This window comes from Myotis brandtii, unplaced genomic scaffold (assembly GCF_000412655.1).
Source record: "Myotis brandtii unplaced genomic scaffold, ASM41265v1 scaffold358, whole genome shotgun sequence".
Lineage (NCBI taxonomy): Eukaryota > Metazoa > Chordata > Mammalia > Chiroptera > Vespertilionidae > Myotis > Myotis brandtii.
The window spans coordinates 2664954-2684670 of record NW_005363772.1 but is presented as its reverse complement, the minus strand read 5'-3'; the positions used below and the strand labels follow the sequence as shown (position 1 = coordinate 2684670).

The following is a 19717-nucleotide window of genomic DNA, read 5'->3' as shown; positions in this document are numbered from 1 at the left end:
GAAGTTGTGCTCAAAACTCAGGAAGCTGCTAAAGAAAAGGAGTTCCAAAGTGTGCCGGCAGGGCCAGCTGGAGCAGTGGAGAGTTGTGAAATCTGTCAAGAACAATTTGAACAATACTGGGATGAAGAAGAGGAGGAGTGGCATTTAAAGAATGCCATTAGAGTGGATGGAAAGAGTTATCATCCATCATGTTATGAAGATGATCAAAATACATCTTCATTTGATTGTACACCATCTCCCAGCAAGACCCCATTTGAAAACCCTTGGAACATTATGTTGAACATTGTCAAAACTGAATTGCAGGAACCCTGTGACAGTCCCAAAGTTAAGGAAGAACAAATTGATGCCCCACCAGCTTGTACAGAGGACAGCATAGCAACACCCGTTGAGTGGAGAAGAGCCTCTCGGAGCTGCTCCCGAGACATGGGCTTTACCCGTAGGAGGGGGGCGTGGGCACCTAGCGGGAGGCCATCAGCAAGGGCCCGGCCTGTCTGTGGCTCTCAACATCAGTCCCCTTCCTCTCCAGGCAAAGATGGGAACTGCCCAGTCACGTGGCCTGAGCAAGCCCCTCCCCTTCTTAGGTTCCGGAGGGTACAGGTGACCCAGGCACCAGGTCCATTAAATGAAAACAGAAAATGATACAGTTGAGTCAGTTTAAATAAAATGAGAAAAGTATGTTTTTCTTTTTTTAAAAAGCTGCTGTTTGGATCTAGGTGAAGAATTTTTTATGTATATATAGAACTCTGTAGAAATGGTCTAGCTGAGGCAGGGCCTTCAGCTATCATTTGGTTAATAAGTACATTTTAGTATTTGCATAGCCTACTGCCTGCACAGTTTCCGGTGCTTGTTGTGTGAAAGTTCTGTAGATGTGTGCAAATTTAACAAAACGAAATTGTTATGTATAAAAATGTACGATTTTCACTTGTGAAACTGTAAATTATAAATAAAAACTATTTTTGCTACCCCCCCAAAAAAAAAGACAATCGTGTCCTCAGCTGCCAGCCCTCTCCGCATGCACCTCCACACCTCTGTATTTTACTTCTGCACCGCACCTCCTCTGAGTCTTGGTATGCTTTTCTCTTTCCTTCTAGTTGTAGAATTTCCACTCAGCCAGCCTTCCTGTGGTTCTGGATGATATCTTTTAGTTGTATTTTGAAGTGGTTGTGCGAGGCAGCAATCTCCGGTGTTTACCTATGCCGCCATCTTGGTTTTCCTCCTCAATTTTTGGTTTTAATCCCCACCCAAGGATATGTTTTTATTGAGTTTTAGAGAGGAAGTGAGAGATTGATTGGTTCCCTCCTATACCAGTAGACTTGTACACATCCTAACGCATGCTCCTGAAGTCCAATTTGCCCTTTGTTTTGCTGGCTTGTTACCTTTAGAACATAAAGATCCTTTGCAGAGCAGTCTACTCATGTCTCAAACTTCTCTTCACTCGCCACCCAAAATCGCTCACATATACACATTAGCAATTTGCCATCCCAAGAGGTAAGGAGAGTCCAGATACGTGATGCTCTTTTCTCCTCATGGGGCTGGAGGCCAGAGGAGCAGGGAAGGGTGATACTGTCCATATTCTCTAGAAAACCTGGAGTTGCTAAAAAATGAAAGCGAAAGAGACTGAAAAGGAAAAGACATTGGTTACATGTATCCTCCTATCACCCTGTAAGCTAAATGCAATTCTGTGTAGTGTTCTATGCGCCTGCTTTTAATTGGCCCTTCTTCCTAGATTTCTGTGGATTCCTCATGGTCTCCCTCTGTGGTCTCCTCTGTCAGCCTGGAAATGCATATGTCTGTCCAGTTGCTGTTGCTGGCCCTCTTCCTGGTGTCCTCCAGCACTCCTGAAACTTGAACGTGCAGATGAATAATGCGAGGACCTTGCCAAAATACAAATTCTCATTAAGTCCAGGGTGGGACCTGGGACTCCGCACTTATGGCCACTCCCAGTGACACCAAGACTGCCAGTCCTCTGACTATACTGAGTAACATGTGTTTACACTTCTCCCTGAGAAAATTTACCTCTTATTTTAAGATATATTCATACATATTTTGGGGGGAGAGGGGTGTTTCTTCTGAATTTTTAACTATTGTTTTGGTACAAATAGTTTCTATATGTCCATCTTCAGCTCTGTGTCCTTCTTAAGCTTCAAATCTGCATGTTCACATGCTTCCTGAACATCTCAGTGCAGATCCTACCAGATCGCAACAGGACATGTGCAAAACTTGCCTCATCCTCTAGCTACCTCCTTTCCCAGTGGATCCCATGTCCATTAAAGACATCACAAAATGGTAGAATTTCAGAACGATGTCCACCATCATCCTAGTGCCCTAAACAGACGCCGCCCCCCCCAATACCAAATGTTTGTCTATTTAAAAGAATCATGGATATAACCTTGAGGTAACAGCAACTGTAAAAAAGTGACAATCTGGTTTGGAAGCATTCTCTCTGATTTGCTGTGTCATAAAGGAACTGTCAAGGCAACAAACCATGGCGTGTTAAACAGTTCTAAGTGAGCTGGTTCCTATAAAACAGATTTTCAAGAGCTTGCCCGGACTTTCATAGCTCCATTCCAAGTTCCATTTGCCACGTTGCAGAGGGGAGCCCTCCAGGGGCACTTGCATGGAGAGGACCCTGTAAATTGCTGATCCACTATGTTTTTTCTAACTCTTTAAGTTTATTTGGTATTGAAGCTCTTGTCATGAGTGCTATGGTCAACTAGCAATGGCAATATGGCAATTCCAGTGGTTTATTTGAGCATTCTAGAGACTATGCACAGTGGTGTTCAATAAGAAGAAAGGTTTTTATTTGGCTGCTATTATATGCATTACAATCTAAGTGTTATGTACATAACATAATGCATATATAGATATATACACATACACATATATATACACATACATTGGTACATACCTACTGTGATAGTTACTTATATGTGTCTACTTGACTGGGCCTTAAGCCAGATGCCAGGCTCTGGGATTTTTGCTGTGCCATCATTTGGGCAATCCCTCTGTATTTGTCCTTGCACACCAGTCTAGAACAGGGGTGGGCAACCTTTTTGTGAGTGTGTGCCAAAACCAGCAAAATCTCTGACTCAAAATTCTTCTGCGTGCCAACCCTAAGTTTTTGAGAACATGTTATGCCTACTTGATATCTCTTAAGGTGTACGTATGTGAAGAACCTTGAAGAAATAATAAAATTCATTCAAGCGACAAAAACACAGTATATGATGATGAAAAATACATTTATTTTTTAATGTATACATGTATACTGATAGTCCGACAGAAAACTTTATGACTCCGTTTGATATTATCAGTTGGACTTTTGCTGCTGCATCACTGATGACAGAGATTTTACATCAGGTTTATATTTCGTGATCTTCAGAGATATGCACGAGTTACTACTTTCCTCCGTCAGGCTACTCCTATTACAAGACTTAACAAAATTCATCACTGAGAACAAAGATTCACAAGCGTATGTGAATGAAACCAAAACACTGGTCGGATCTAGAAAGGCAGGGAGAGTTAAGGCAGAGGCATAGAAATTGCTCTTCCCCTCTCTCGTCAATCCATGTCTATGGTCTTTAAGATAACTTGTTATGTAAAATTATTTATTTATCTAAGATGCACCTACACTGAATTTATCTGAAAAATAAAAAAGTCGATATTAAGAAAACAATTGTAAATGGAAGATTATAAGGGAGGGTTTCGCGTGCCAGCAAAAGTTACTGGTGTGCTATGTTTGGCATGCGTGCCAGGGGTTGCCCACCCCTGGTATAGAACTTCTCCACTTAGGCCCATCTGGTGTTTTCTCATGGGCTATGATAGACACATGCTCAGGGAAAAATGGTGACACAAAGTGAAGAGTTGACAATGGAGGAGAGTTTGGAGGGGACGAAAGATCAGGACAGTTTTCACAGAGGGTAATTATGCAGGTCTATTACAACGCCTCCCCGTGGGACTCCTAGAAGCAATCTCCTCTAACCGCAGCCCAATCACTGCAACGTGGCTACAGTATGCTTTGACAAAAGCAAAGCTAATCTTAAGGGTCTTTTGCCCTTGTTTGGTTCTCCATTGCCTCCTAGATGAAACTGAAGGTTCTTCACAATAGGTCCCATCTCCTGTCACTCCTTCCTCATCTTATCCCTACTCAGTGCACTCTCTACGTTTCTGCGACCTTCCAAACGTCCATAGTGGGAGTTTCTATGCAAGGAGCCTCGGAGTCCATGGACCTCAAGTCACAGATCCCTTTCATAGACTGTAACATTGAGCATTATATAGTAGAGTACCTGACAACGGCTTGTTTTATTTAGGATCTTGAATTGAAAAATAGTTATCTTTGTTTTAAAGCTGCATTAAATTGGGAGGGGATGTCTCACAAAGTAAAGCATCTTTAGACCTAGAGATATTCCTGTAGCCATGACTTTGGAAAATAGGGTAGATCAAGTTTGAGAGAAGGGCATTTTCCCTCTGAATTTAATTTTAATTTGGGAAGGATTAAGGGTAATTCAATTCAGACAAAAAATTTAATATCTTTAAAATGTCCCCTCTCTTTACGTTATTTGATTTGAGATGATTGATGGATTGAGTAATTGGGAGGAGGGGTTACTGGCTCACAGCCAGGAAAAAGCTGTGCATTCTGAGTCAGTTGCTTAGAAACAGGAAGCCAGGCCTTCCGAACCTTTTTTTTATTTTTTTTATTTTTTTGCCAAAGCAACATGGGCTGTGTCCAGAGAGCTCCCTTACATTTCTGCCGGCGCTTCCTTCGGGTCTTCACTCCCATGTCACCTTTTAAGAGCGGCCTCCCTAACTCACCTTTATAAACTTGCAATCGTCCCCTCCACTTCTGGCACTTGCTGCTGCTCTTTGCTGCTTAATATTTTTCTCCTTAGCACTTACCACAATACAAAATGCTATATATTTTTCTCTGTTCCCATTTTTCCCTCTCAAATAGGAGCTCCACGTGGGCAGAGAATTTGGTCTCTTTTTGCTCACCGCTGTATCTCCAGTGTCCACCACATAGGAGGCATTCCATAGATACGATGGAGTAGAAGCCCATTCACCCTTCCGGAGCTGAATACAGCTCCTCCGTGGAGCCTTTTCTAATTTTCTCACTCACCCCGTGTGTGCTCCTGTAGCGCTGTCCCTTGGCAAAATCAAACTCATTATTGATCTGACATTAAAGCTTGCGTCTTCCATCTGGGATTTATTACTTTCAAAGGGTTTAGAGATGATAAGCATTTTGATAGTTTCCTAAGACTCAGTTACGCCTATACAAATTAGGAAAGATTTCAATGACAGCAGAATGTGAAAAAGACAGGATTTTAGTGAACAAATCAGATTCAAAAGTGAGGTTTGAAAAAAAAAATAACCAACCAGCCACCCACCCTCCCAACCCACGAAGTTTCAGGCTGTGCAACAAGTGAATCAAGTTCCTCAGCGTGGACCTGATCCAATCTCAACGGAGCTTTGTGCTCAGTGCTGGTGCCACGCTCAGCAGCGGTCTGCAGCACACTCAGGAGAGGGGAGACTGGAAACAACACTATCAGAAGGAATTGGGAATATTGAGCCTGGGAACGAGAATTCTAGGGGATATAATAGATGTCTTCTGATAGCTGAAGGGCTGTCATATTGCCGAGGAACTGTTTCTTCTGTGTGGTCTTAAAAGTTGGAGATTATAAGGAAATCTATTTTGGCTCAATTATGGTACAGTCTTTGAGGGTTCTGATGCAGGCTGTGTTGGGGCAGGGGTCAGGGTGCCACAAGTCCTATCGGCTGGGTGGGTGCCTCCTGTGTCCTCTTGGCTGGGGGTGGGGGGTGGCTCCTTGTGTACATCCTGCACACATCCCTGCTCTCCTCAGCCTCCTGTTGTGTGATGCTTGCTGCCACACAGCCTCTTAGCTCATTGTGTCCTATGCTTAGAGTACCTATAATTTATGTTGTAAAAAATCATTTGTGCCCGGCCAGCGTGACTCAGTGGTTGAACGTCAACCCATTATGAACCAGGAGGTCATGATTTGATTCCCGGTCAGGAGACATGCCCAACTTATGGGCTCGATCCCCAGTGTGGGGCATGTAGGAGGCAGCTGATCCAAATGATTCTCATCATTGATGTTTCTAGCTCTCTCTCCCGCTCCCTTCCTCTCTGAAATCAATATAAAAATATTTTTTTAAAAAGCATTTGTTGCTCTAACTGGTTTGGCTCAGTGTATAGAGCATTGGCCTGCGGACTGAAGGGTCCCAGGTTTGATTCCAGTCAAGGGCATGTACTTTGGTTGCAGGCACATCTCCAGTAGGGGGTGTGCAGGAGGCAGCTGATCGATGTTTCTCTCTCATCAATGTTTCTAACTCTCTATCCCTCTCCCTTCCTCTCTGTAAAAAATCAACAAAATATATATATTTAAAAAAAAATCATTTGTTACTAAGTATTCTGCTTCATTTGTTTGACTTTCACACTGTCAGCTGTTACGGGAAACTTTCATATATTGGCTTGGCATAGACAGAGACGATGTGAATGGTCCACCCTTTTCACTTCCTTTCATTCTGGACCATGGTCAAATCCTTCAATCATTCTGGACACCTCCTCATGGCAGGTGAGTGACAGTGGTTGATATCAAACACAAAGTTGAGTACAATTCCAGCATACCAAAGGCTGAGTAAACCTGGTGCTGCCAAGAGCCTTTCAAATCCATGCTATTCTTGCAGGAAAGACTGCAGGAGCTCTCCACAAGGGGAGAGCCCCTCCCGGCCCCCAGCACATGGAACAGAGTGTGACTACTCATCCAGAGACCCCCAGTACCATCCCTACCAGCCTCTTGAGGCTGTGGATAGCTGTCAAACACCTGGGGTTTCTTCAGTGCTTCTATTTTGCCCCCACCATTTTAACACCAAGTCTTTTTGTTACTGTCTACTTAGGATGTCTACAACCTTTTTGGTTCTTGTCTTCTCCAAGCACAAAGTAAATGCTAAAAAAAAAAAAAATTGTTATCGAATAAAAGCCAACAGCTACTTTCTGAGTTCAGGTTACTACAGTGATTTACAAGCAGTGTGGCACAAGAAGTTACTGTCTACTTAGGATGTCTACAACCTTTTTGGTTTTTGTCTTCTTCAAGCACAAAGTAGATGCTCAAAAAAAAATTGTTATCGAATAAAAGCCAACAGCTGCTTTCTGAGTTCAGGTTACTACAGTGACTTACAAGCAGTGTGGTGCAAGAATTTTTAAACATGCAATACCTGACTATTTAGTCAGGGGCATGGACCTCTTTTCCCTTAGAATGTCAAATAAAAAAAAAATGACAACAGCTAACACACTTGCCATCTGGTGTGAATGAATCAAAATTTTTATTTTTTTTTGGTCAGTTTGGCAAAAAACATAGTTTTTGGGTGTGCTACAGAATTTTAGTAGTTAGTTTTTATGTGCCATGAGATGAAAAAGGTTGAAAATTGCTGTGCTAACCCATATTTCATTACCATATTTAAGTCTTCCATGGCATTCAGGCTAAAGTGAAAGATCCTCACCATGGCAACCAAGGCTCTTCATGATGTAGCTGCCTACCTACCAGCCTTCCCTGGCCCTTCACCGTCTGGTCAGCCTCACAGGCTCATCTTTGCATCTTCTAGTCTTTCCAGAGAGCACTCCCTGGCTCACATCCCTCTCTAGGGTTTGCCAACACCAACTGGGGTAGAACCCTCCTGGTGTGTTTCCCTGGCACTCTGCTCTGGTTCCTTTAACAGTGCTCATTAGACTGTAATGCCTTGAGGTGCAAAGGAAATCATGTTAATTCCAGTCCAGTGCCTGGCCAACAATAGGCTCATGTCTGCAGGAAGCATGAAAGAGCTGTGTGTGGTGCCCATGTCACAGGACTCCCTTGGCAGCACAAATATGTGGAGTGGGCAGCATGGGAGGCATCAAGTGAACAGTTTTTATTTCTTCCTCTGCCATTAACAAAACATAAGACCTTAGAGGACGGGAAGAGTAATTCAAATTCTCCAAGTCCCCCCAGCTAGGACATAAAATATTTTGAATTATGTTGTTTCTCATTTAACCTTTGCTTTTATAACTATTATTCATATATATAATTTCTTGATCAAGATCTAACTTCTATTAAAAACTATATAAATGATGCCCTGGTTGGTGGCTCAGTAGGTTGGAACATCATCCCGTACACCAAAAGGTTTGGGGTTTGATTCCAGGTCAGGGCACATATCTAGGTTGCAGGTTCTGTCCCTGGTTGGGGCACATATGAAAGGCAACCAATTGATGTTTCTCACACTGATGTTTCTCTCACCCTTCCTCTCTCTAAAAAAATCAATAAACATATCCTTGGGTGAGAATTAAAAAACACGAACATATAAATGACAATTTACATACTTCCACATTAAAGAGAGATTAAGTGCAGAAAATGGGCACTGGTAAGCTTGTGCAGCTTTATCGTAGAATACAAGCAAGCACTCTGGTGTCTCAAAGGTACAAACTCAATGCCATGTAACTACTCAGCTGTGTGATTTGGGGAATTTCCCTGAAAAACACGAACATATAAATGACAATTTACATACTTCCACATTAAAGAGAGATTAAGTGCAGAAAATGGGCACTGGTAAGCTTATGCAGCTTTACCGTAGAATACAAGCAAGCACCTTGGTGTCTCAAAGGTACAAACTCAATGCCATGTAAACTACTACTCAGCTGTGTGATTTGGGGAAGTTCCCTGGGGGGGCTGAATGTCCCTCCTATTGTACCCCCACCCAGTAGGTACTAAAGTGTTAGTTCTCTTCCTCTCCCTTATGGTTTTGAAGATCTGGGAAAACAGAGCTTCAGTGACAAGAATTTTTTCTTTTACTTTTGAAATAAAAGGGAGGCATTTAGTTTCTTAATTCCGTTTCACTTGGATGAAACAGCTACTTTTTCAGCAATAGATAATTTTTTAGTTATATTAATAGTACTTTTAGGAAAATGTAATTTTGTGTTACTGATATGCAGACTGTCTTTGGAATCTTTTAAAGGAAATAAAATTATATTTTAAAATATTAAACACATAAGAAACAAGTCAGCAATGTAATGCCCCAATGAATCCTGAAAATTTATTACTTGGGAGAATATCAGATATTGATCTTTTGTTTTACAGCTCATAATAATCAGAAAATATACACTTTGAGGTGGAAGTCAAAAGAAAAGAATAATTACATATAATACACAGACTACAGATATTTTATTTGTACATAAGCAAAGCAGTACTAAAAGCATATTTATGTGTCCACAATTAGTGAACGCGCGGTGATTTTCTGTTTAAAGCTGCAGCAACTCAAATCCTCCTGGGGTCAATAAAGAAAGACAGATTGAGAAATACATTTAGGGCTATCACCGTGTCTGGTTGTAAACCTATTTTTTAATCTTTCCCTTCCCCCCATATATATATGTATATACTTTATTGCCTTTATATTTCTGCTGGTTTAATATAATTAGTATACTAAATAGTTATCTGCATTTATTTGGTTTCTAAAAATATATAAAATGCATTGGAATAGAGCTCCTGCAGCTTTCCAGCGGCCACTGTCCTGGCATCGAAAGCTCTTCTGGAAATGTAAAGCAGCAATTCTGAATAAATAGTGATTGTTCTGTCTTCTCCATACAGCTGATGGCCTTTACCCAAAACTCAACAATACTGTAGCAAAGAGTATAAACATGCAATTAAAAAATGGACATAATACAAAAGTAATACTTATGAGTGAAATTTTACACAATAAAGACTAATAAAGACAACTTAGTAGGTAGAAGGGGGATGTGAACACAGCATTGCTATTTACATATAAATTAAGGCCCAATTTTTCAAAGGCAATGCACATGGGGAACTGCCCATCTGCCCACACCCTTTGCATACCTGAAATCAAGAGTTTTTGCTTTTTCCGTATTATTTCCTCAATCCATTATTATAGTTCTAATTTGGAAAGACATTCACAGAAAAGGCTTTAATACAATTCCTTTTTTCTAAGGACTGTTTTGCTCTTATTCACAAAGAAAATTTTTTTGTGTGGAAAATTTTCTTTTAATGCAGGTAAAAAATGTATGCTCTGGAAGCAAATGCTTATTTGTTCTTCTTGAACACTGTTAAAATTCACATTTCATGTCATCCTATATTTTTACTGTGTCAGTGTTGTCTAAGCTCTAGTTTATGACTATGACTAATTTGAAGTATGAGAACTGATGGTTAGTTCAGTGATGACTGGGGGAATTGAATGGGTAACTCCTATTAATACCAACCGAAGTCTCTTACATGTAAATTCTCTGTGCATCAAGACAAAAAAAAAAAAAAATGCTAACAAGCCAAAGTATCTCCTAAGAACAACAACAGGACTCTGGCAACCCACTACAGATCATTCTGAGGATGGCAGATACTTAAACGGTCATATATGTACTAATGCTATTTCAAATTATTCCTTGGTAAAAAAAAACAACTTACCTTCTAATGTATTTAATACTTACAGAAAACTGCAATAAAAGAACTTGCAGTAAATAACAAAGAACTTGTCATCTAATTTAGTATTTAGAACCTGAATATTCCCCAGATTCAAAATTTTATATTTGGTATTTTTGTATACGATTGCCCAGCCCCCACCAAAGATGTGGCTTATACAAAGATGTATCCAAAGATGTGGCACTTAATCTATCTCATTTGTATTCACAATGGATAAAAATGATTAGGAACAACTAAAGTATTTTTTAAGATGTTCTAGGGAGATGGGTTTTCTTTGCACTATTTTAAAAACAGACTTAGAAAATATTCCTAGAGGTGTGCTTCCAGAGGTACTGTAACTGATTAAAAAGCACAGCTGCTTAATGCATTCATCAAATTCATGTTTTTACCTCTTCTCGTCTAGGAAATATTTTTATCAGTAATTAGATTTGTAGAGATTACTTGGCAGAGATTTGTAGAGATTACTGAGAACTCAGATGAAGTTATCAGAGAGGTTGCCATGATGCAAGGCTGGGGAACCCAGGACCACTGCAAGGTGGAAGGATGCTGCCAGCCTCTCTTGAGAATTATTAGATTAATGCTGATAAGAATTTACAATAATTAATCTGGTGTTGACTCTGTGTTTCTCATGGCACGCCAAGCATCTTTACGATTTATAATTGCAAAATTTAACAAACCTTTTGACATTTTTATTTAAATAGAATGTAATCAATTTATAAAAATATTTTTCTTTGTGAATAAGATCACAATTTCTCTGGATAACAATAACAAAGTGACTCTTAGTATAGGATGGAACCCTTTAAAAATAAGGCATATATCGGGCATACATAAATCATCATTGTCACAAAAACTACAAATTATTTTGATTTTTTGATTCTCATAATTTTCAATCATATGTAAATATGAAATAACTATTATAAATTGAGAGCAAATGTGTATAGATTGTGGATATTTAGGTAAGAATCAGTTATTTCTCCAAGTCATTTGCAAAATAGTATAATGGCAAGGTCAACTCAAGAACCCAAAGAAAGTAATACCTTTAGTTGAGGTCTGCCATTTAGCTGGACTAGAAAAGGCAATTCTGCATTTTACTTTCAGTTCTCTAAAAGCTTCTATATATTTTCATAGCCATTCTTAGAATTTTCCACTGGAAACCTAAATATAGCAGCATTCTCAGCATTCATTAAACCAAAAATAAGTGAAATGCATTTAAAACATCCAAAGTTGCCCTCATGCATAAGCTATAACTTACATCTTTTTATTGTTACCATGGCATTAATATACTAATCCATTGTTACTTTGTTACATGTAAGAAATTGAGAGATGTATTTTCCTCAGAATTAAAAACTAGAAATTTCAGAAAAAGATCTTAATGATATCAGAGGGAATGTAAAAATGGCTAAGAGGTATCTGACCACATCCATTTAGATATTACTTGTGAGTCTTAAGTTAATCACTACTCATGAGAGGGGTGCTGACTCGTTTTTTGGTTTCATAAATAAAAAAATATACGTACAAATGGAGATTAATGTCCTATAAAAGTCAAGCTCAAAAATGAAAACAAACACTGAATTTAACTTTATTTCCTTGGAAAAAAGTACCTAACTCCAACCCACTTTCTCGCTCTCTAAGTGACTGGAGAAATTGCAATAGTCTACAACGTACAGAGGAAATGATGTGCAAGTAATATCTTCCCCACGGGCGCTTACACCGGAAGACTACAATAAGGAAGTGGGCCATTTTAAAAATACATCATTTAAAGCAATCTTCCTAAAGTAGACTGACCTGGTCCTCAGATATCTCTAACTTATATATTATGGCAATTCTGAGGATCCATGAGAGTAAAAGGATAAGGCGGGGCAGGGGCATAACATAATATAGCAGGAACCCTCTTGCCTGTTTGAAGAGATATTCAGCATTCCTGTCTCTGTCCTACAGTGTCAGAAGCACTGCAAACCTTTTAAACGTACAAGTTACCTCACAAAAATATTTCTGTTCTGGTATGTGGTCCTTCATGTACTGAAAATATTGTAAAGAAAAAATATTAAACTCCAGGTCAAAAAGAAATGCTGAATTATTTCAACCAATTAAGCAATGGCTAGGACAAGTCACAAAGTCAATCCAAGTGGGTTCTCTCGGAGTTCGTTGCGATGGCGGAGCACACTCTGACGCTTGTAAATCAGCATTCTACGGGGGGAGTCTGGCCACATGCACACAGTCATAACCACAAGTATGTAATGTAATTCGGTCACAAGATAAGTATTAATAAAAAACAGTAAAACACTAACATTCACACATTAATTGACTACATGGAATAAATTAAACTAAGCCAGTCACATACTTCTCTTCACTCTTAAGTCACTTTTTTTTAAAATGTATACACACAGAATAATACTTTCCTAATGCTCTCAAAAGGCTACACATAAAAATGAAGGCTTTGCATTACAGCTGCTGGATAAAAATGTCAACACTGTTCATGTGTGGAAAGAGTTTCTTTGTTCTTTAGCATCAGTGCACAGGGTATGGCTCCAAGTGGTATGCAGTTTAGGACAGGAAAAGACATGGTGGCTTGTGAAATACATCTCTGTTTGTCATTGGCACAAATCAAAGAAAGAATCTGTACTGTCCGTGGTACCTTTATTGGGTCTCTCGCCCAAAGACAGATACTGTTATACATATATGCCTTCAGGATTAAAACCAGATGAGATAGGATTCTGCAGAATCCGAAGATTAGTGGGGAGTTGCCGAGATGAACCAGGCCGCTTCAGGGAGCCAGACTGGAATGCTGCCTCTAAACAGGAAACAAAGAGTCATCAGATGTGCTCATCACCTTGAGTACTTAGCAATATGAACAGTCAGAACTCTTCCTGCCACCAGGAATCAAAGAACAGACAGAGGCAATTACAATCCGCTGTGGGTACTGGGGTGACAGGCTATAACTCTGCTTGCCCCTCTCAGCTGATACACCAAGTTTTCAGTGATTTGAGCAGTTACTGATCTTTTAAAGAAGGTGAGTACTTTGCTTCTCTTTCTTGGCTACTCAGACCACATACATATACTGATTTAGAAGTGTCTTTTAAATATCAGGTCAAATTAATTAATTTTAGGAAAGGAAGAAGGGGCATTAGGAACAGAGAGAAGCTAAAACTCAAATAGACTCTGACTCATACATACTTCAGGAAAAGAATGTAAGATCTGGTAATTTCATGCTCACTTAAGTAAATAAATAACCTAAATACTATTGATTTTCCCCAGAAACAGTAAGTACATAAAAAAAAAAAATTAAAAATGGCCCAAGAGAATAGCTTGGAATAGGAAGAAGGGGCATTAGGAACAGAGAGAAGCTAAAACTCAAATAGACTCTGACTCATACATACTTCAGGAAAAGAATGTAAGATCTGGTAATTTCATGCTCACTTAAGTAAATAAATAACCTAAATACTATTGATTTTCCCCAGAAACAGTAAGTACATAAAAAAAAAAATTAAAAATGGCCCAAGAGAATTAGCTTGGAATGGTTAGGATAACACACTTACTGAATGCCAAATGTTTATGCATAGTTAACAGGTGAGAATAAAGTGAAAAACAGATTTCTCCACATCTTACCCCGTTCTATGTCTATGTGTGAGGCCTCTACTTCAATGGGCTCCGCTGGCAAAACGGTCACTTTCGTCCCCGTCTGCTGGATAAACTGCTGGAGATTGACTTGCCGAAGCTCTTTCGTCAGCTGCTCCAGTTCCTGTTCTTTGTCCTAGAGAGAAGTGAGAGTGTTATTGATTGGAGGGTCAGTACTGGACACCCATCCTGGTGACAGTCCGTCTGCTGCAGGGCTGAGGTGGGATGCTCGCTGTCACAGGAGCACACTGAACAAGTCTGGCTTAGAGCTACAACGGGTACAGAGGTCACTGTCTGTGTGGCCTGGGCCAAAAAATAAGCAAATCAAGGACAGCCTGGACTCTTAAAGGTGATGCTTCCTCTGCTAGGAACGCACTACGTACCCGATGAAATAAGTGTGATAGGTCTATAAACTGTCATCAATAAAATACTGATTTCCACCATTCCAATTCATTCAGCAATCTTGCTAAGCTGTTAACAATGAAATTGCCCTATCATCCTCTTCATAACTGACTGCAAAATGAATAGCCCTTTGGTCCATGAGAGTCAGAGTTCCTGTTTTCTGTAAACTGCTGAAGTTCCCATGAGGTCCGTTACTGAGATTTGTAGCATAGCAGGAGGAAAGCAAGGTTTCCACAGGATTCACACTACGGGGAGTTTCAAGCTCTGAAGGAGGAGTTTTGAGAAATGAAGAGCCCTAAAGAACGGAGATCAAGTCTGGACAGCTGGAAAGGTCTAAGGCCAGGAGAGCGTTCTGTGATTTAAATGGATTTTCTCTTTCTCTCCTTCTCTGCCCCACCTGGGCTGGGGGTGCCTGAGGACTTTGGTAGGGCAGAGAAGACAGGAGGAAAGAGTGGTTGTTTACTTACTTTGTGGGTAGGAGGTACTTGGAGATGTTACTATTTACTAGAATTAGGTATCTTTCACTAGGTAGTGGGATTTACTAGCAATGATTGTCATAAATTAGTGTTTCCTGTAAGTAATATCAAAGGCAACACAATTTCCAAATGTGCCCTTAAGTGTCAAAATGAATCCAAATAGTAAAATACTGGCACATTGGAGGCTAACCTTCTATAGAGTGAGAAATTCCTGATTTTCAAAATTGGGGGGAGGGGTAGTTTTCTCTCTCACTCTATAGTTAATGACAAAGAAAGCACATCGGTTCTTCCTGGAACCTGAGCTTCCTCTGCTTTTGGAACGATTCACACTCTAACGCAACTCCTCTAGAGCTTCAATGTGCACAGGTACTAACTGGAGATCTTGTTATAATGTGGATTGTGAATTTCTAAGAAGTGTGAGGAGCCGCATGGACCGCACCCTGAACAGCAGGCTTCCACACCAGCACTTCCACAGGAGGTACTAGACACATGCTGTCGAGCACCTGAGATGTGGGCAAATTCCACTAAAAACAACCTTAAATTTACTTAATGCTTGTCAACAGCTATAATCAATGGTGTGTCTTTCTCACATCAACTTCCATAACATCACCACCTTGTCTTTTCAAGAACGGATATCCGAGAAACGTAAGTTGAGTGACCAGGGTATATGTGAAGAAATGTAAGTGCTCTGAGACTGAGACTGGAGAGGGGAAAGTCAGAGGTGGGCCTCTGTGCCCTTCTCCTCAGGAAAGCGAAGGAGAGTAACGGGAGAGGGGAGGAGGGAAGGGACTATTTTCACCCCGGGAAAGAAGATAGGGTTGGCAACAATGAAGAAGCCACAGATAAGCGGCCAACCGGCCAGACAATCCTTGGTAAACCAATCCTTGGCAATCCCTTTTGGCTTTGGTTTCTCTAGCTCTGAAAGAAGCTAGAGATTCACTATCGCATCATTAGTGTCCATTCCAGCTGAGATTCTATTCTCCGATATCCAATTACCTGCCGCTGCAACCGCCGCAGTGGGACAGCCCCTCCCTGGAGCAAGGGGCAGTGTGGCTTCTGCTCTCTTTGGTTTCGCCTCACATCTAAGCTTTATGGTTAAGTCACAAGAATTCTAATAAAGTTATAAACTAAGGTAGGTGCCTAACTTTAAATGTAAGAGAAAATGGACACTCATCAGAGATGTCAAAAATAGATGCTTTTAAAAAGATGATCATTCACCCTAACTGGTTTGGATCAGTGGATAGAGTGTTGGCCTACAGACTGAAGGGTCCCAGGTTCGATTCCGGCCAAGGGCATGTACCCTGGTTGCGGGCACATCCCCAGTAGGGGGTGTGCAGGAGGCAGCTGATTGATGTTTCTCTCTCAGTGATGTTTCTAACCCTCTATTCCTCTCACTTCCTCTCTGTAAAAAATCAATAAAATAAAAAAAAGATGATCATTTTCTTTGTAAAAATGTACTTACCTGTAAGCGTTTGGTGGCTTGTCCGAGAGATCTTTCCACAGCTTTAATACCATTTTCCAGCCTCAGGCTCTGCTGACCTTGAACGTCAATCTCCCCTTTGACCTTACCGATCTTCCCTTTAACCTCCTCTTCATTGACTTGTGCCTCCTGGACTTCCCGTTGCAATTTTTCTGCCTCAAGACCGTTTTCCATAGTCTGGATCTGGGCCAAATAGTCCTTTAATTTGCTCTCGCATTCTGTTATTTTCTGTCGTATTTCTTGAAGCTGATCCTTCAGCTGTTTTTCATTTTCCTGTTCAATCTGCAATTCATTTTCCCAAAATTCTTCCTCTTCGATTTCTACATCATTTCTTTTGATCTTTTGCTCCAGGCGGACAATTTCCTCTTCAAGGTTAGAATTATATTTTTGCTCCCAAAACTGTATTTCTATTTCATTTGATTTCAGCTCTTTCTCAATGGACTGAAGCTTCTCCGTCTGCAGGCGGATCAGCTTCTTTAGCTCGTCTGCTGTTGTTCTGCAGTTATTCAGCACTTTTTGCTTAAATTCAGTTTCTTTACCTTTTCCAAAAATGTCCATTAACCCTTTGGCACCGCCTGTAAATGTTAACGATTTCCTCTTAGGTTCTCTCCGTTTGATGGATTTGTCAACCTGAGGCCTCAGTTTGGCTAAGGGGGGCAAACTCTGCCTGTATAAAGTTCTTTCAGGAATTCGAGCCACGCTATCAGAAGTGGGCCGCTCACTGAGAGATGGCCCTGTCCGACGTAAAATAAGCTGCACGTCACTGGCATACTGCCCCCATTTGTTTAAGGATATGATGGGATTCTCATGAGGTGCCAAATGCCTCTCAGTATCTCTCCATTTTTCTATTAGAGTGTACCTTCCAGTTCGACCTAGATTTAAAAAAAAAAAATATATGAATAAACCATCAAAATGGCACATGCGATAGCTAAAATAATGAAATAAATGATGCTCTTCAATAATTGTCTCTTTTTGATTAGCATCAAGGTTCAGTCCACACTGCCTCTGAAACTTTCACTTGAAGACACTGAACTCCTTAACATATGTAACAGCATCAACTGACAGGATGTGAACTGCATATGCTCTTCACTTGCTATGAAATTCAACTTAATTCTTTACACCTCAGTGAGAACCTGACACTCCTGTCAAATACCTGGTGGCCTAGACCTTCCTGCCTGGGGCAGGACCTGCAGCCGAAGCCAAGGAGGACACCAGGACGCCCCAATGGAAGCCCTAAGGACCTGGTCACAGGAACCAGGTAGAACTGCGAAACCTGAATAAACCTCCACTTGGTAAATCCTCTGTGTTCTCTGCGCATCGGACCTGAAGGTCAGAGGCCCAGTTCTCCTCCTGAAGGGACACATGCAGCCAGGTGGACAGGTCTTTCCTGTCTCCCCACGAGGGCCGGCAAACCCACGTTCACACCGCGGCATCTCCCTGCACACCTGCGGCCAATAAAACAAATCACCTCACTAGAAACAACCCTTCAAAATAGCTTCCCATGAAAAGCGGGGCCTGAAGAGAAGTCTTGTTCTGTTTTGGTAGTAATAGCTTCGAAGATTCTTCTAAAGAATTTAAAAGGCAAAAATGGTATTAAAAGCAAAAACAGAATACATTCACATTTAAATAAAAAATACACTGAGCCTAACTAGAAATTATGGAAGATAAAAGTTTCAGAAGACAATATCATGCCATTAGCTTGAACAGACTTCCTAAATATTTCCACTTAAGGTGAGTGGTTCAGAAGGATTATATTAATTTTGTTAAAAGTGTCCATTAGGTGACACTTGAAACTAATATAATGTTACATGTTAATTATATCTCAATAAAAAGAAGTGTCCATTAGCAGTTAATGTTATTACAAAAAAATAAACTAACCCTGCCATCTAGAAATTATAGTGCTTGCATATATAGCTATTGATTTATCATTCCTGCCTTCTTTTTTAATTTCATGAGCTTCTGAACCAACAGTAGTATTTTCCCAATTACTGTGTCATTACATGGAAATCTGGATATGTAAATATGAACACCCATGCATGCAATTCAGAAGCAGCACATGAAGAATGATACTGCTTTAAGCATGTGCAATGTTCTCCTTTAAGGAAACCTGAATGGTGGGTGCAGCTGAAAAGTTGGAGCTTTGGAGGCAAACAACTGGAGACTTACTTCCAGGTAAATTACCTACTGGAGGTAGCATAACTTTACTTCTGTATGAAGAGAGTAGCAGTTCCTCACAAGTTGTAAGAGTCAGAGTCAAGTGTAGTAAGCACCTACTACCACACCTGGCCCACAGTAGGTACTCAGTATGTGGTAGCCATTATTAAAGACACCAGAGCCCTGGTACATGAATTCATGCACAGATGGGGTCCAGGTGGCCGGCCTGCCCCGCCCTGATGGGGGCCCATCAGGGGTGGGGCCGGCCGGGGGGAGGGGCCACGGGAGGGCTCCAGGGTGGAATTAGAGGGGCTGTACTGTACTAGTCTAGAGAGAGAGAGAAGGACACAGAGGTCCAGTAGCAGTCGTTCTGTCTCTTGTAGTTTCAGAATCGGTTCTATTTCTACCACCTAAATCTAACCTGTCAAATAGTCAAAGGTCCGAGGAGAAAGTATTCTTTCTATACTACCAGTCACATTCAACAGTTTGTACCAAAGTACGTTCTCTTTAGCTCCAGTTTGACTGGACTGCGTAGGAGCACTGCATCAGATTACCAACTTGTGTACATATGCTCATCTCGGTGGTTTCCTGAGGTAACTGCAGCTGCCCAGAAAACTCAACAATCCCGAGTCCAGAATATATATATCTTGCCACCATAAAGCACATAGGTGGCCTTAAACCCAAGAAACTAGTCTTTTAAAGTTGCATCACTATACATTTTTTAGAAACATGCAGCCAGTCTATACTCTGCTAATAATATAACTGAACTTTTACTGTTGTTAAGCCACAGAAATCCTGGGGTTTGTTACAACAGTAATTTCCCCTAATTAATAAACCCTCTATTATTTCTTAGAGTAGAGATTAGGCCAAATCCTATAAAATTCTCATTTAGTGTTTAGACTGAATACCAATAACTCTCATTACAAGACATATAAATATTTAAGTGCGTATCAGCATCCTGCATTTGATGCCGAGATGATCTTGGCCATGACAGAAGCAAGGAGCCACAGCCCTTGGCTGGCTGCCAGGTGAGTCATCTCTTAGATGAATTCTTAATTCAATGAAGTATTTATGATACAGAAAGAGTTGTTAAGCCTTGGAGAAATATCATAAAACATCCTCAT

At 40.6% G+C, this 19717-nt stretch overlaps 2 protein-coding genes across 2 annotated transcripts in view; one reads left to right on the top strand and one right to left on the bottom strand.

Annotated features, from left to right (window-relative positions):
- The window catches only part of LOC102246556 (double C2-like domain-containing protein gamma), a 9662-nt gene extending 6945 nt beyond the window's left edge, over positions 1-2717 (top strand). Inside the window, 3 exon segments of the mRNA XM_014544236.1 lie at positions 243-436; positions 1383-1488; positions 2672-2717. Coding sequence (XP_014399722.1) covers positions 243-436; positions 1383-1488; positions 2672-2717 — 346 coding nt within the window.
- Positions 2718-9050: 6333 nt separating this feature from the next.
- RASSF8 (Ras association (RalGDS/AF-6) domain family (N-terminal) member 8) overlaps positions 9051-19717 on the bottom strand; it is a 65874-nt gene continuing 55207 nt past the window's right edge. The window contains exons 3-5 of the mRNA XM_005871824.2: positions 16422-17311; positions 14073-14217; positions 9051-13257 (exon numbers count right to left, since the gene is read on the bottom strand). Coding sequence (XP_005871886.1) covers positions 13136-13257; positions 14073-14217; positions 16422-17311 — 1157 coding nt within the window. The 3' untranslated portion in view covers positions 9051-13135. The remainder of the gene's footprint in view (positions 13258-14072; positions 14218-16421; positions 17312-19717) is intronic.